General features: G+C 36.2%; 1 protein-coding gene and 1 pseudogene across 1 annotated transcript; both read right to left on the bottom strand.

Annotated features, from left to right (window-relative positions):
- Positions 1-2,809: 2,809 nt before the first annotated feature.
- On the bottom strand, positions 2,810-4,438 carry LOC111448233 (benzyl alcohol O-benzoyltransferase-like). The gene has a single exon (XM_023087707.1). It carries the CDS (start codon positions 4,239-4,241, stop codon positions 2,853-2,855), a length of 1,389 nt encoding a protein of 462 aa, XP_022943475.1. The 5' UTR covers positions 4,242-4,438; the 3' UTR covers positions 2,810-2,852.
- A 10,879-nt stretch (positions 4,439-15,317) lies between these two features.
- Positions 15,318-16,808, bottom strand: LOC111448594 (annotated as a pseudogene).
- Positions 16,809-18,742: the final 1,934 nt, after the last annotated feature.

Genomic DNA, 18,742 nt, shown 5'->3' with positions numbered 1-18,742 from the left:
TTTTAAAAGCTCTGGATTAAGTCTCTTGACACAATTTGTTAATATAAAGAGATATGTTATTATAAGAAAACTTACGTACATAATATAATAACTAGGGGTGTACATTCAACCCGACAACTCGACTAACCCAACATTGGATTGGGTTGGATTAACATTTCTGGTAGGGTTGGGTTCATTTTTCTAAACCCGAACTAAATCGGGTTGGTTTCAGATTCGTGGGCAAAACTCTCGGATTGACCCGAGCCAAATTCAAATATATAAAATATATTAAGAATCTTTCCGATTTGTCATAGTGGTACTTCGGTTTGTTTAAGAAGACTCACGAGTTCGAATCCAGTCAAATACATGTTTCTTTGTATTTTCTTTTTCTTTTATACATATATTTAATTTAAATGTTATATATATATATATATATATATATATATTAATTTTAAAGCATATTATTTTCATTTTACGAATTCTAAAAGTTCAAATGTCCATGTGGACGGTTGTAACCTTTATGTATATATAATTTCAAACATTAGTTATTATATAGTTATTATATAGTTATGTTAACGTTCATATATATATAAATTTTTAAAGAATATTGTTTTCATTTTATGAATTCTAAAAATTCAAATGTTTTGACCACTTAAATTGTGGACATTATTTTCATTTTATGTTCTATGTTTATAAATTATATATATATATATATATATATATAATTTCAAAGCATATTGTTTTCATTTTATGGATTCTAAAAGTTTAAATGTTTTTTACGTTCTAGTGTACACTTAAATAATGGACAAGATTGGATCCTAAAAAATTAGTTTAAATATATTTAAAGATTTTGTTATTAAACTAATACGAGCCATTCTAAATTTTAATATATTTATATTCTATTTGTTAACATTATTTATCACATTTATATATATATATTTTATTTTTCTAGTTGTAGAGGGCTCTATTATATCACCATTTATATATATATATATTATTTATTTATTTATTTATTTTATTATAATAAGCTCTATATCAGTTAAAATATTTATTATATATATATTATATACCATATTTTTAAATTAATCATTTTTATTATTATTTAATTTTATGATAAATCCTTACCTTTTTTTAATTTTAATCAAATTTCAAGAAAGGTCTATATTTAGTGGTTTTTAGTTTTTATAACAATGTTGAAGTATGTTAATATGTTAACCTTTTCCGTAGTTGTTTTTTTTTTTATTGAATTTGTTTCTTTTTTTGAATAATTATGGATTGATTTGAGTTTGTTTGTGAACTTTTAATATATTTTATTAGTATACGAATAATTATAAATTGTGGATAAATAAAACTTAAAAAAAAAAATTGACAACCCAACCCGAAAATAGAGGGTTGTGTTGGGTTGTGAAAAGTTTCGAGTTGGGTTGGGTAAAACAAATCCTTCAACTCAACCCAACACGGACCATGTAACAACATATTTTTATCTCATTGGTGTGTGAGGTTCGAAAGATGTTAATAATTAAAGTTGAAATAATAGGAAAAGAATACCGATTTAGATTAAGACCAAAATAAAAATACGTTTAAATAAATGGAAGTAAAGGTGGTTACAAGTCATTTAATTAAAAAAAAAAAAAAAAATTAAAGCACAGTATTTACAAATTCAGTGAAATTAGAACTTTATTTTCATATTAATTTTTCTTTTTTACTTCATATAAGACCAAAACTACAAATCCTGATATATTAAAAACTATCGACAATTATATACAACTTTGATCTGAAGTAACAATGACGAAAATATATGACGTCCATTTATTATGATTCTCATACATAACCGAACAAAAAATTAATTGAAAACGTGATATAGGGAAAAAATATGAACAACAATTTTATGCAGTGAGATCGTATAAGACTTGAACTATGATCGTGAAGAGATATTAAAATATATCACTAGTACGATTATGTACGGTAGCCTTTCTTCTAGATCTGACCTAAAAATAAAAATCTTAGCTTCTCATCTCAAAAACAGGTAAATTAAAGTTTTGGTCCAGGAAATTTGAGATTTGTATTAATTTAGTCTTTAAATTTTAAAATTTAACAATTAAGTCCCGGTGATTTTAGTAATTTAAGAATTTTTAAAATACATAATAATCATTATTGAAATAAATTAGAATGATAATGATGTATGCATATTTGACCAAACATTTCACTTCTAAAATTTAAAAATTGATTGATGATAGGAGTCATGAATTCACGTAAAATGTTCCCAAATGATAAAAGGATGATTTCATGTAAAAGTATTTCACAAAATTAATTGAAGCTTTTTAATTAATAAAAAACAAAGCCCGGGTCATAAAAAGATTAGTCCGGTTGGGTCGGATCCAATCCACGAAACTTGAGACCCAACCTCCAATCAACATAGTCAAAGGAAAAATAAATTACAATCAACAGGACTGTCTCGATTTTGATGTCCTTGGCTCTCTGATTACCTAATTCAGTTTGTGGGAGAGTTATAGGTCCCATGAGAGAACAGGACTGTCTCGATTTTGGCTTAGACTTTCTCCACGGATCTAATTCAGTCCGTGGGGGAGTTATAGGACTAGAGTAGTTCTCATGAGGGAAAAGGATTATCCCGACCTTGGTCTAGACTTTCTCCACGGACCTAATTCGATCCATGGGGGAGTTATAGGTCCATTATCGGTTCCGAACAATATTTTGTCCCTTTTATCTCGATTTTACCCTCCGAGTCATTTTTCCTTTTTGGTTGATCCCTCGAATTCAAAATCTCGAATTTGAAAATAAATGATTAAATTAAAAACATAATTTGCTTGATATATGATGCCGAAGTAATATTCATAAATTACAAATTTTGGTAATCAGAGAGCAGAAGTAATGAACAATGGCTTCTGATTTTCAACTCCAATGGCTTCTCCCACCTTCAACAAACCATCAAGTTCTTCCACAAATCTTTCCATGGCTGGAGCAGGCAAGCACAGAGGCACCAAAATCCCCTTTTCTCCCTTCTTGTTCTTCGATGGTATATAAAAGCTTGCCACGCCGGGGATAGCTCCGACGCCTCCCTTCGCCGGTCCGCCGTACGCAGCCTTCCCCCACCCAAAGTCCACCTCTCCAAACCCAGCCCTCGTTACATCCGACACAAGATACGACCTGACCACAGTGAAATGAGGCCGCCCTTTCACCACCATAAGATCCGCCACAGATTTCATATACTCCTCTGTCACCGCCGCCTTCGCTTCCCGAACCAATTCCAAAGCATACCCAATTGGGTTCCCACAAAGCTTCCCTGCCGTGGTGACTGCCACCGGAAAAGCAAACGCGTTGCCGTAATACCCCAATGGCAATGGTGGGTTGAATTTGGATCGGGCGTTTACAATACAGAGCACTCGCACTTCCTCCTCTGGATCTGGGTTAAGGGATATGGTGCGGCAGCGCCAGAGACAGGCTGTGAGGATCTCGAAGGAGGAGGATTGTCGGAGGTGGGTCGGTAAGGCCTTGCGAATTGCAGAGATCTCCGATGGGCCAAAGAAGAATGAGCTATGCGCCATGTCGTCAAGCGGGATTATAGTGCCATTAATGTCAGCTACTTCATCATACTCGCGATGAACACACCTCACTTCAGGTGGGTCTCTCGCATTTAACAGCGCCCTTTGCCATACCGGCCGCACCGACGGAGTACTCGCCCCACGAGCCATTTCGCCGACGGCCATCATGAATTGGACAAGACCAGAGGCATCACTCATAGTATGATTCAAGCGCAGAGCAAATATAAACCCACCGCACTTAAGCCGTGTCACTTGAATCAGCAACAACGGGCAATTAAGAACACCATTAGAGCCAGGGACATCAAAAAGAAGCTCCTCCAGACATGGAAATGGAGGCTGAAGCGAATCCCCAAATTCCTCCAAGCGCACATCCGCCTCCGCTTCAATAAACAAAACCCCTTCTCCATTACACTCCACGAAGAGCTTCCGGCCAGGCCCTTCCCTCAGCCGACCCGCAAAAGGGTAGTAAAACACAAGCGTGTTGGCAATCGCGTTCTTTATAACCATCGCTGGGTCTCTCCCGGCCATGCGTGGGTCATGGCGGTAGAATTGGATTACAGGGATCTGAAATCGAAGGCCGTCTTGGTCGTCGATGTCGGAGAGCTGCTTGAATTCATGGGGCGTGGGGTTTGCAGGAGCCACGAGCTCCGGTGGGGACCTTCGGACATGGAAGAGAAGAGCAGGGGAGGAAGGCGGCGCCATTGAATTAGAAGAAGGATTGCAGAGAATTGAGTGTGATTTGCGATAGCCCAAGTGAGGAATTTATAGAGGGAGAAATGGGGGAAGGAATTGAAAGTTCTTGAATGGGAAATGAAGGGGGGAGCTACCAGACATTGTAGTGGCAGTTTCTTGTCCTGTTCTAACAACCATCGTAATCTGTTTCAGTTTTCACACCTCTGTAACAACATTTTTTAAGATATTTGTGTGTCACTTTGAGCATTTATGGGTATTTCATTAATAGAGTCAATGATTTGTATGTAAGGACTTTGTTAGAAATTTCATAATTATTTCTTCCCCAATTCAAGGAAGATTTGTCAGAAAGTAGTTGAATGTGAACATTTAATGGCAGTTGCAATTATTTTAAAATTTTGGCTAAATTATTTATATTTTACCTTAAAAAAACATCTTAGGGACGAAAACTTATAAAAAACACTTCTAAATTAACCTACCAAAAACTTAGATCAAAACTTCTAAAGAATCATAATAGTAAAGAGTTGATCTTGAAGCATAGGTTCATGACCCAAAGAAAGTATACCTCATCTTTTGGGCTAAGTTGAAGGGTTATGGTATGAAGGCGCCAAACATAGGTTGTGACAGGGTAAAGTTGGAGGGGACTAAATACTAATAATAACTTGGTCATATATTTACGATAGGATGACGACAAGTGAATCTAGGAAGGTCCCTTACGGTAAATAGAGCTCTTAACTATACTGAAAATATAGATGGAGCAAAAGTTCCACAGGCTATCACTACTATAGCCTTCTCTACTATAGCCTTCATGAATTGGAGTTTCGATGATCGTCACGGAACGGTAATCAGATGAAATTAATCTTGAAAAATTCAAACACATGCGTAGGAATGGGCTTCGAACTTGCGCACCATTTGAAAGGGTGGACACGTGTCAACTAGTAATTTGTGCACCCATCATGTAATAATCCGAAAATAATAATAATCATAATAAAAAAATAAATAAAATTAAAAAAAAAAAAAGAAAAGAAAGAAAGACGGCAGCAGCTTGAAGCTGCTGCCATGGAGAAAGGAGGAATGGACGGGTGGACTTGGGAGAAAAGAGAGGAGGATGGAGGTGTGGGATGAAGGAGTAGTTTTTGGAGTAAAATTGAAAGGGTAGAGAGTTTATGAGCCTGTGGGAGTCTGAAGAAAAGGGGAAAAAGAAAAAGAAAGAAAACAGAAGAATGTTCTAATCCGTGTTTTTCCCATAAACTTTTAAGGTTTTTTGGCGTTTGTTGTGACAACGTGCAAACCTAAGGATGGGGATGTTGGAAAGAGGGATAGTGAAAGAGATAGGAATGGATAGGAATAGATGAAAGCTACGGTGCTTTATTATTGTCTACGGACTCAATGCTCATAGTGTTACACAATTCCAGTAGTTATAGCTAATACACTGGACCAAAAATAGTAAATCATCGAAATCTAGAAAGAATTTAAATCTACTAACAATCTCCTAAAAATCTTGGTAGTTTGAATATTTGAATCATATCTCAACTACTTCAAATCATATCTTCATTTTGAATACTTTGAATCATATCTCAACACTCCCCCATGATTCAAAGTTGCAGATGTAAGTACAGAGCTTTTCTTCTGACAAGGGCTTCGTAAGTATGTCTGCTTTAACCCGTACAATGTCTGTCTCAACTTGTATACCTTTGTTTCTTTGTCTTCCTTTATGAATCCCTCTGGCGGTGTTACATAAACCTCTTCTTGTAAATCTCCATAAAGCTTTTCGTTTGGTAGGTCAACCATATCCCATGTTCCATCTTTCTTAACGGATTGCATCTCTACTGCCATGGCTTTCTTCCCGTCTTCTTTTTCAGTTGCTTCTTCATAATTCATATGGTCTGAAATAGTAAGAGCAAACTGACATGATGCATATATGTCAGCTAAAGATTTATACTTCCTTGGAGGTGTCTCATCCGAAAGTTCTTCAAGAGAAGAATTGCTATTAAGTGATGCTGAAGATGATGAATTTGACACACTTTGTGTTGCAGTGGAACCACTGGGAGATGCACTGGAGTTGACCCTTGTCTCTTCATTTGGGGAAACTTCAACTGTAATCTTTTGCTGCTCCTGTTCTTTACTCCAATCCCAACTCACGTTTTCATTAAATATTACATCTCTTCTAACTAAAATCTTTTCACTAACGGGGTTGTATAGTTTATATGCCTTTGATTGAGTACAATAGTCAATGAAAATGCATTTTTCAGATTTTTCATCAAGCTTTTGACAAGTTTGAGGATGTTTCAAAGCATAAGCAACACAACCAAAGATTCGTAAATGACTTACAGATGGTTTCCTTCCATGCCATGCTTCATAAGGAGTTCGATTCATAACCGCCTTTGTTGGTGAGATGTTTAATAGATAAACAGATGTTGCTACGGCTTCGGCCCAAAATTGGTTTGGAAGTCTCCTTGCTTGTAACATACTTCTTGCCATCTCCACAATAGTTCGATTTTTTCGTTCAGCGATTCCATTCTGTTCTGGAGTGTAGGGAGCTGTTAATTCCCTTTGGATGCCCTCTTCTTCACAAAAGAGATTGAAATCTTTAGATATGAACTCGCCACCTCTGTCTGTGCGAAGAACTTTAATGTGACAGCCACTTTGGTTCTCTACCATAGCTTTAAAAATCTGGAACTTCTGAAAAGTTTCTGACTTATGTTGTAGGAAGTAAACCCAGCTCATGCGACTATAGTCATCAACGAATAGTAAAAAGTATATACTTCCACCCAAGGACTTCGTTTGCATTGGCCCACATAAATCAGCATGAATTAGTTCTAGATAATGTGAAGCTCTTTTAACTTTTCCAACAGGAAAGGACTTCCTAGTCTGCTTGCCATAAATGCATCCTTCACATAAATTAGTTGAGTCAATTCTTGGTAATCCGAAAACCATACCTTTATCCCTAAGTATTTTCAGGCCGTTCATATGAAGATGTCCATATCTGAGATGCCATAATGTTGAATCATCTTTAATGCTAGCAGTAAGAGCAAAATCCTCCATGTTAGAAATATCAAGTGGAAACATCTTATTTGAAGTCATGGCACTTTGAACTTTATGACCTGATTTCTTATCTGTGATGACACATGTGTTATCATCAAATAGAACTGAGTGTCCTCTGGTCATTAATTGTCCAACACTCAATAAATTGTACCCTAAATCAGGTACAAATTGAACATTATCTAATTGTTTTATCTTACCGTGACTGGTTTCGACTTTCACTGTACCTTTTCCTTCAACTTGCATCTCTTTTGTATTTCCAAGTTGCACCTTAATCTTTTGCGTCTCATCAAGCTCTTTGAATAAGGATTTGGTGCCTGTCATATGGTTCGAGCATCCGCTATCAACAAACCATAAGCTACCTTTTTCCGGATTAGTATCCATGCACGCCACAAACAACTTATCTTCTTCTTCTTCATTCTCTGCTGCAAAATTCATTCGTTGATTTTTATACCAACAATCAGATTTTGTGTGACCATACCTTCTACAATGGTAACATTGTATGACATTCCTTTGTTCATTGAATTGTCTCTGTCCATCACTTCTCCACCTGTTATCACGATCACCATGGAAGTTGCGAAATCCTCCTCTTCCACGACTTCTACCTGCTAAATGAATATTTTCTCTTTCGTTATTGGTTGTCTCCTTCACTTGTAGTGCCTTTTCTTCGTTTCTTTCTGATGCTCTACTGATTCTTGCCTCATGAGCCTGAAGCGAGCCCATCAGTTCATCAACGGAGAGTATGGATAGATCCTTAGCTTCTTCTATGGCGGTCACCACATGGTCAAACTTTGGAGTCAAGCTTCTCAACACCTTTGCAACAATTGTTTCGTCTGAAATTTTCTCTCCATAGGTACGCATCTGACTGACTATTGCCATTGTTCTGGACAAAAAATCAGCAATTGATTCGCCATTCATCATGAGCAGAGTTTCAAAATCACTTCTTAAAGATTGCAATTTCACTGTTATGACTTTTGAATCTCCCTGAAACTCCTTCAGTAGAATTGACCATGCTTGCTTTGATGTGGTTGCTGCTGCAATTCGTGAAAAGATAGTCTCATGAACTGCTTGCTGAATAATGAATAGAGCGTCGACATCATTTTTCTTGGTTTCCCTTAGTGTCTCCTCTTCTTCAATTGTGGGTTCTGATATATCAACGAACCCGTACTCCACCAAGTCCCATAGCTCCTGCGATCTGAGCAAGGTCTTCATCTTGATGCTCCACCACTCATACTTCTCACCATTAAAGATTGGCAACAACGGTGCAAAGAAAGAAAAACCAGCTACTGCCATTTTTGTTTTGGAAAAGAAAATAATCACTCGCCCTCGTGTCGAACGAACTTGGCTCTGATACCAAAATTGTTGGAAAGAGGGATAGTGAAAGAGATAGGAATGGATAGGAATAGATGAAAGCTACGGTGCTTTATTATTGTCTACGGACTCAATGCTCATAGTGTTACACAATTCCAGTAGTTATAGCTAATACACTGGACCAAAAATAGTAAATCATCGAAATCTAGAAAGAATTTAAATCTACTAACAATCTCCTAAAAATCTTGGTAGTTTGAATATTTGAATCATATCTCAACTACTTCAAATCATATCTTCATTTTGAATACTTTGAATCATATCTCAACAGGGGAGACGATTGTGAAGGCTTTTCAGCCATTGAAGCTTTGAATTTAAGCTGAATCGAACGTTTATTCGAAGGTAACGAAAAATCCATATCACCGAACCTTTAAATTTTGATATCTTGGTTCATATTGCATAATAAATTATGAAATAGGGCTTGTTAGAACCGTAATTAGGAGATCTATAAAGTTGTAGAAGAAATCAGAACAACATCCGAGCTGTAGAGATGAAATATGGCTTCGGGACATAATTGGTATTAATAGAAAAGTTGGAAAATTTCGGAAAAAACGCAAGGAAGAAGAAGGAGCGCATGCACTACACGCAGGGCGCTTGAGGAGCCGCGACTGGGCGCGCTCCTTGCGCGTGAGAAAACTACCCCGAGCGTGTGAAGGCGCGTGCGTCATGGTTTTGGCTCCCGGTTTGTCCCGTTCGATTCGTTTTTGACCTGTTCTACCTAGATTGACCTATACTTACCTTGAAAATAGTAAAATATAGGTCTAATCGGAAGGAATGGTGTTGAAATACCCTATTAAACGTACATTCAAGAGAGGAAGGGATTCGAAACCAGGTAAGTAGCATATCGTTCTTTAAGCTAGTTCTTAACTTGTTTACAACATGTGAGTACATTGTTTACATGATTAAGAGCTTAGAACGTTAAAATGAGCATTGATGATATTGAATGTTTATTGTATATTGTTACTGCTTGTCTGTGATGTAAGCATGTTATAAATGATTACGAGAATGTTCTATGTGTCGAAGATTGTAAATGTATGAAAGCATGCGTCAGATGTGAGTATGCTATTCAGGTTAATGGAAAGGTTCTGACTCTAGGATAGGCTTACAGATTGTGTGCCATGGCTTATTTATATGAGTATGATAGTCTACTAATTCCCGCGGAGTTCCTGACCAACGCGCTGCTAAGTCAGGGAGCATGAGTACTCCTGACCGTTGGTATATGAGATAAACAGGCCGCCAGAGAAATTAGTAGACGGGTCGTATTTGACTAAGAGCGAGTCTTACATACGAGTCCGAAAATTCTAGATAAGCATATCAAAAGAGAGTTAGTAACCTAAGCTGGAGGTAGCTGAGATACCTCATTAATGAACCGATGACCCTAGTAAGAGAAACTAGGAGTCAATGATGAATAAAACTTAAAAATACAAAGATTAGTTATGAATTCATGAAAGATAGTTGGCTACTTATTGGGTAATTTAATTACTCATCAAAATTATTTAATTTTATTTTCCAGATTTAGTTGATGCAGGCCAACCGAAGATGAGGACGAGACCAGCGGGCTAAAGACTATTTGGGAATCCATGTCTGTGTCTGTTTTGTGTACTTATGCTTTCGCTGTCAAGAATTTACTTTGGTCGTTTTAAATTTTAAATAGTACTGGTTTTAAATATTTTACCGGATGTTTTTGGAAATATTTTAAAATTTATGATTGGTTGTCAGAGTTTATTATCGATGTCGGTGGTAGCTCCTGTCATCGCGTTGACGATGAGCGGGTGTTACAAGTTGGTATTAGAGCTTAGGTTATAGGTTCTGTAGACAGTCTAGAATAGACAGTATGGATCCCTTTAGTCCAGCTCAGCGGTATCTCGCCTCGGTCAGGTAAGTGATGCATGACTAAATTGTATGAAAGAATAGTATGAAAGTTTAAAAGAATTGATTATGAACATTTAATTATGTGTGTGCCCGATAGGGTAGTGTTAAAGTGTTTAGACCCTAGAATGTCCAATGTGGACCTGGGGAATGAGGAGCAGTCTGTAGAAGAACCTTACTGTTGTGAGTGACTTCAATCAAGGCTATCGAGGTAAGTGACCTTACTGTTGGAGTTAGTTTACTACGTGTTGTATGATGATGCATGCTCTGTGGCCCTGCATGCATGTTGAGATATATTATTTATGGAATATATCTGAGATATTATATCTTAATATTCTTTATTTATGATTTGATTTGCCGTATATTTTATTTTATTCTCAGTATTTAATTATTTTATATTTTTCTCATTTGTTGCTAGTTGTATCTTATTTAAAGGATATCAATATCAATGAGAATACACATCTTCCCAATTCCAATTCTATTTCTATTTATCATTCTTAACATGGTATCAGAGCACCAATCTTGGTATTCCTAATATCAGAGCACGGATCGTGGTATTCCTAATACTCCCCTTGGACTCAGGCCTTTACAATCGCCAATCATCCAATATCAAGAATACGTTATAAGCATCGTCAAATTTCTCACCAAGCTCAAAGGTGACATATTCAAGATGTTTGTATTTTCTTTCACAACCTCTCAAGTGATCTAGAGCACCGATCTTGGTGTTATTATCCAACTTCAAAGCTTTGGATGTTTATTTAACACATCCTTAATATATTCATCACTCTGATTAGTCAGGATATTTACTTGTTCCAATCAAATTAAATGGAACAAATTACAAATCTTGGAGTAAATCATCTATGCAAGGACTAAGAAGTGATCAAGGAGGATATTCACTTGTTCCAAATCAAATTAAATGGGACAAGTTGCGGTCTATTTATGAGTTTTGCATCTTTCTTACAAATTCAATAATTTCTGGAAAGTCTACCTATGCAAACCAATCAAAGGCCGTCTATTTTTGGTTTTGCATCTTTCTTGTAAATTCAATAATTTCTTGAAAGTCTAAAAATGCAAACCAATCAAAGGCAGTCTATGTTTTACGGATATTTCCACTACTGCGAAGACAAAAGTGTTATTGACCTACACTCTCTTCTCAAAGACAACTCAGGTGTTATTGACCTACACTCGTAAAGACAAGTTAAATGTGATTGACATATACTCTCCAACTTGAGGGAGAGTGTTGAGATATATTATTTATGGAATATATCTGTGATATTATATCTTAATACTCTTTATTTATGATTTGACTTACCATATATTTTATTTTTTTCTCCGTATTTAATTACGTTGTATCTTATCTAAAAGATATCAATATCAATGAGAATACACACCTTTCCATTTCCAATTCCAATTCTAATTCTAATTCTATTTCTATTTCTATTTCTATTTCTTAACAATGCACCATGTTTTTATTATGTGATATGACTATATGATGTATGAATCATGTGACTATTTATGCTATGAACGTAATGGGTTATGTTGACGGTTGACTGTTATGATATTTGAAGTTATGAATTATATGTTAGTAATATATGCCATGAAAATGTTGATCGATGCCATGGATACACGTAGTATTATCGAGTCATGTCATGAGATGTTTATGCAACTGGAATGTACTTTCATATTATGTAATATGTCATGTAATGTAAGTCATGTGAGATGCCATGTAATATAAGAAACGTATATGCGATGTTAGCAATGCTTATGTAATGCCATGTTAGATATGTTAAGGGACCTCATACATATATGTATGTCACGTGCATCGGGATTCTTCCCCTTTATGATACGAAAGAATGAATTACGATATTTATGTTCACCATAATATCATGCGGGCCTTTTTCTGTTCTGTGGTGTCCGACAACGTGTAATACGTGTGCCCGACCAAGTCAGGCCCAGAGGATTTGTATATGAGCCCGCCTGGTGGGTCCATGTACGCATACATGGGCCGTGTGTGAAGGAGTACCACACACCCAACCCTACCCAGAATAGGAAAGCGCCCAAGGCTATGAAAAGTTAGGTCCCGCTCATATGTTGCATGTGTTTGCATTCCTAACCCCAGCAGTGGGATGACTTACTGAGTATTTCATAAAATACTTAAGCCACGTGCTACCTACATTTTTCAGGTAAAGGCAAGGCGCCAATGTACGATTGACGGCGGAGCTGAGAACACCATGGAAGTTGGAGAGGGGATATTTTTAGGAGTTTACGTTTATTTGACTATTTTAAGTTATAGCATTGAGTATTGTTTTATTTATATTTATTTTGAATTCAGTTATTGAAGGTTCATTTTCAGAGATAGGTTTTGTCTTGGATTTATGAATGTTTATGAAAGACTCGAGTGTGTTTTTTTCAAGGTTATTTATGATGAGCTTTTGCGTAATGAATTATGCATGCATGGGTGACGTCACTAATTAGATTTAGAAAATTAGGGCATTACAGACATAATTTGAATACCTATGCCCAAGACTTCCATATGTTCCAAGTGGCATGGTCTGAATACCTATGCTCAAAGCTTTATACGTTTTAAGCAGTGGAGTCTAAAAAACCACATCTAAGACTTCTTATATTCCAAACGATGCATCCCGAGTCATGAACATGCTGTATCGTGGGAGGTCTTAGGAGTTTCTTGAGTTTTTGAATTTGAGGACGTTGTCCTTTATTCTTGAGTGGTTTCTAGCATTCTACATTAGTAGTTGTAGAGCTTGTGTAGTATTTTCCTTAGTTTATAATTTATAAGATTTGTAATTTCTAGAAGGATAAGTTGATTAATGCATTCTTAAGCTCCAAGTAAAGTAGTAACTCTCAAAATGTCATGAAGTTATAATGGGTTCTTTAGACAATTCTAGAAGAGTCTTGAATCTTGGATTAGAGTTAATTGGAGTGAAGTGTTTCTTAGACCCTTTCTTAGGTTAGGTTTTATGTTTGTTCAAATCAACTTGAAATCTTGAATAAATAGGGTGTTTAGACTTTGGAATACCTTAAAAGGTCCTAAGAATACTTTGGTCGTTTTACCCTCTAATTCTTGGTTTAATCTCTAAACCTATTCCAATAGTACCAGTTACAATAGCTTTCAAACTTTACGAAGTCATATCTATTACAAAGTTTTATAATTTTAACATGTCATGATATGCTTAGAATTAAAATTTCATGGGGCAGGCGAGTTCATTTAGTGGGTAATTTTAATGTTACTTAAATCTTGAGCAATTTGATTCGTTGAGAGTCTTAACACATATTTCTTAGTATTTTTTTTTCATATTTCCTTAAGTCGTATAGAAATCCAAGTGATTCCTATAAGTATTTCTTAAAAAATGTCCAAGATGGCTACTTGCCTCTTCATCAACGTTTGGAAACTCCATTTACGAGCTTCTAATATCCAAATTACTTCAATTTTTTTTTTTTTAATAGAATCCTTATGGTGTTTAGTTTCTGAACCATAAAATCTTTCATGATAACTGGACTGAAAGAGGGTTAAAATTGCCGCGACTTTGTAAACTTGTCTTGGGAGAGATTAGGGACTAATTTTGCTTAGGATGATTACTTTTATTGAGTGTAAAAATGGATCAAGGTTGACACCCGACTCCGTTAACGAATCTCCAGAGACTACATGGGTAGTTGTCAAGGTGAGAGCTTCTATTGAGCGTAGAGATAACTTGGTAGAGACTTTGTTGGTAGAGGATTCATGAAAGTTGCCCCTAGTGAATGTGGTAACGACCCTAAGCCTCAATAGGATTTGAACATGGAAAGGAACTGTACAAAACAGCTAAACTAGGCTCGAACTTCCAAGAGCTTAGTGAAAAGTCCATGGTAACTTATTAGGTTAAAGGTTGCGATGAGAGCATATAAGAAAGTTGCTTTTAGAGTAATTTTTTTTATAATCATCTCTTTCTTTTCCTTTTCTGGTGATTGACACTACTGATCAAGATGGAGAGTATTCGAGCTACATTGTCAGAGAGGGTTGCTGACTTGGGGTGTCAGTTCTATCGGTTTCCTTTGAATTGTCACTTATAATCATTTTGTACCCCCCACCCGTATTTCCTATGTAAATATCTTGAATAGCACTCGTTTAAATTTGTTTTTCGGAATTTGACTATAGTGTTGTATGTTTTTAACTTCCACAAAATTTTACTTAATTTTGTGCTTTTGTTTTTGTTTTTGTTTTTATTTTTATTTTTACTTTTATGTGTTTTCACCTCATCTAATCACTAAGAACATCGTCCAGCATAATCAATCTAATCACTGAGAACACGACCTTAACTAACATCACGTTTAGTTCGACGGTACCGTATTGGAGAGGGAAGGAAAATGGGAGTTCCTTAAACAATATACCGACTTATTGGTTTCAAAATCTTCTAATTAATAGACATCGCATAATGGTCCTTTGCGGTATAAATCAGCTCTCTCCTTTTATAGTACAGACAAATATTTGATTCTTGGTTTGAAAAAAAAAAACAAAAAAAACAAAAAGGATTTTAGGTGGACAAACTATAATCATAGATTACATTGACATTCTTATAACTAAAAGGAAAAAATTATATAACAAAACCCAAAATTATGTAACATAGATTACATTGATAATTGGATACGTGTTATATTAAACACAATTGACAATTTAAAGACGTAACGGACATATATTAGACATTTGAAAGATACATTAGACACAAACTTATAATTAAACTAGTCGTTTAAGCTCTTAGTTCGTCCAAAGAAATACCATCTATTAACTTTGGTGCGTAAATTCGAACCAGAGTTCTACGGACCATCGGTTCCACATTCAACTTCATCAACCACTTGTGCCACAACCAAAATGGTACAAAATTTAGCCATAAACCTTTCCATGGCATGAGCAGGCAAGCAGATGGGTACCATAATTCCCTTTTCTCCTTTTTTGTTCATGAAAGGTATACAAAAGCTTATCGTACCCGGGACAATTCCCAACCCTCCTGTTGTAAGTCCACCAAATTTTCCTCATCCAAAGTCGACCTCATCAAACCCAACTCTCGTTAGGTCTGATACTATGTACGATCCAATTGTAGTGAAATGGGATCGTCCTCTAATCACTATAAGATCTATCACAGACCTTACGTATTCCTTTGTCATCTTAGCCTTAGCCTTCCTAATCAATTCTACTGCATATCCTAGTGGGTTCCTACAAAGCATTGCGGCGGTGGTGAGTTGGGCAGGAAAAACAAAAGCATTTCCATAATACCCTAACGGCAAAGAGTTGATCTTGGAGCGTAGATTCATGATGCAAAGAAAGCGCACTTCCTCTTCTGGACTAAGTTGAAGGGCTATGGTATGAAGGCGCCAAACATAGGCAGTGATGAGCTCGAAGGTGGAACATTGGCGAAGGTGGATGGGTAAAGTATGACGAAGGGTGGTGATATGGAGGGGACTAAAGAAGATGAAGCGATGGGTCATGTTGTCTATTGGGATGAGAGCGCCCTTGCTCATAGCAACTTGATCATATTCACAATGGTGACAAGTGATTCTGGGAGGGTCCCTTGCAGATAAAAGAGCTCTTTGCCATATTGGAAAAATGGATGGAGCGAAAGCTCCACGAGCTATCTCCGCTATAGCCTTGATAAATTGGACAAGGTCGAAAGCATCGGTCATTGTATGATTGAGACGAATAGCAAAAATGAAACCACCACACTTAAGTCGTGTCACCTACCTGATCAATAAAGATATGTAGATTTGAATCTTGTTAAGAGAAGAACTACTATAGTAATCTCGAATTTTAGTTTTATACTTTCAAATCTCTAATTTTAATCCATATAGCTGAACGAGCAATAATGGAGAATTGATGATCCTATCAGAGTTTGGAATGTTGTATATTACATCCTCGAACCATGAAGAGGAAGATGAAGACGAAAATTGAAGAGCATCGCCAAATTGTTCCAAGGTTACATCTGCATCTGCTTCAATAAACAAGATTCCTTCGCCGGTACATTCTACAAATAGCTTTCTTCCAGGCCCTTCTCTTAATCTTCCTGCAAAAGGATAGTAAAACACTAACGTCTTTGCAATTGCTTCCTTTATTACCTTCACGGGGTCTATCCCCTCTAAACTTGGATTATGTTCATAGAAATTTAATATTGGAATATGAAGTCGGAAGCTTTCTTGATCATCCATGTTAGAGAGTTGTTTAAACTCATGAGGTGTAGGGTTTGCTGGAGCAATCAATTCTGATTTGCATCTTCGTACTTTGAAGGTAAAATCAATAGTCGACATGGCTGCCATCAGTGAGACCGTGAGTGAGGGGATAAGAATTGATATTTGAAGAGAGAGAGAGGTATGGTGAGAATATAATTGTGAGTGTTTGGATGAAAAATGCAGTATTTAAAAAGACATGGAAGAAACTAAAAGTGGAAAGGACAAAACCCATACGCAACTTATACGGCACGTGACAATAAGTAACCACAAATTTGAATAATAATAATAAAAAAAAGTAATCCATAGTCGCCGGCTATAAAGCTCAAGTTTGGATTGGATTGGCTCATTCATAGAAATCAATGGCACGGAGCCCGAGAAAAGTTTGTGTGTTTTAGCTTCCTTTTCTTTCGAGTTTGATGTTGACAGTTTACGATTCATTGCATTTGACTTTGTCATGCAGTCGATATAATCACATCTAGCCTCATCATAGTCGAGTCGTGTTAAGGATGCATTAGAGGAACTCCCATCTAGCCTCTGCGAGGTTTTGCTAGGGTTAAGGAAGCACCAGAGAAGATAGGATATAGAGACTTTAGTGACACCGTTCATACTGTTACTAGGCCTATCAACTGTTACTAGGCCTATTAAACTTTATGATTCTTCCTTGAGGTGGAAGTTGACAAGGTTCTTATAGGTATTTAAGTGGTTTAGTCCTCATCTTACATTTTGAAGGACGGTCGGAATTAACTCCTTGGGACTATTCAGACTTTTGAAAGCACTCAGATCTAGACTTTTGATTGTTGCTCACGAACTTAGGGTGCTCCATCTATTGGAAATGTATTGACTTGAGTTATTGTGAAAAGTGCACTAACTTTGGTGTTCTAATTATAACTTTGTTCATTCGTGCATGCTTTGTAGGGAAGATAATCATATTGGTCAACTAAGGCATATAATGCATAATCTAATCATTCATGTTAGCCGAAAGGGAGATAACGTCCATCAAATATATCTTATCCTCCTCTCTAACACAATAGAAGTATTAAAATCCGGGCATCTTAAATTCTCATTCTAGGGCATTATCGTAATTTTTCATAACAAACATGGTACACATTTTCAAATTTTGTCGTCCTGTGGCACATGTCAGTTGGCAGTTTCTAAGTCGTGTTAGGTCACGGACCCAATTGTTCTCGTGCCAACACGTGGCTTGATCCTATACGTTTTCCGCTTTTGAATTTTGCTTCAATGTGTCCTCATTCCTCCACCCGATGGCTCACACGTGTCACCTACATTTCATCTTCAACATGATCTTCAAAAATCATCACTTTTTTTTTGCCTTTTCCTAACCCTTTTTGATTTTTGTATGATTTTCTACCATCTTTCCAACCAAAGCTCTCTCTTTCATGAAATCACGACGTGTGAAATTCTTTCTAGAATAACTTAATCAATTTACAAAACTAACTCTACACGAATCTCACAAATATAAAGAAAACCGTAAAAAAAAAAAAACTTGAAATCCTTAAACTTTTCAAGCTAAATGTCTGAATTTTTTTCTATTTTATTTTATATTTTTCATGTTTATGAGATCTTTCTCTGCATTTTTCTATTCTATTCCATCGTGAATTTCCGTCTCTAAGGCTCTCAAAAGATTAAAAAATAAAAATTTTAAAGAAAAAAAATTAATTCTCATTGGAGCTCGAGTTTCACAATAAAGAACTACATAAATAGCTTAGGTCATGATGAGTGTCACTATTGTGTATAGAAATGGAAAAGGGCTCCCTGAATAGAATCATTGAACTATAAAACCATCAGGGGGTCGATGGACCATAAAGATATACTTAGTAACTGACTAACATGCATGGTCAGTCCCCTGGACATTTACTCCGTTGTTGTGGAAGGCTCACCAGATAACCTTCCACAACAATGTCCAAAAACAGACATTATATTGTCCTATGAGTTACGACAAGAACGCGCCTCAATCCAGGATACTAGTTGTTCACCACTCAGGCAAAGCTAAGATAAATCAT

This window comes from Cucurbita moschata, unplaced genomic scaffold (genome assembly GCF_002738365.1).
Source record: "Cucurbita moschata cultivar Rifu unplaced genomic scaffold, Cmos_1.0 Cmo_Scf00010, whole genome shotgun sequence".
NCBI lineage: Eukaryota > Viridiplantae > Streptophyta > Magnoliopsida > Cucurbitales > Cucurbitaceae > Cucurbita > Cucurbita moschata.
The sequence above is the reverse complement of the archived record's forward strand: the minus strand, read 5'-3'. Positions and strand labels throughout refer to the sequence as shown.

Coding starts and splice junctions, on each gene's coding strand:
- LOC111448233 (XM_023087707.1), bottom strand. CDS start 4,241: ATGGCGCCGCCTTCCTCCCCTGCTCTTCTCTTCCATGTCCGAAGGTCC.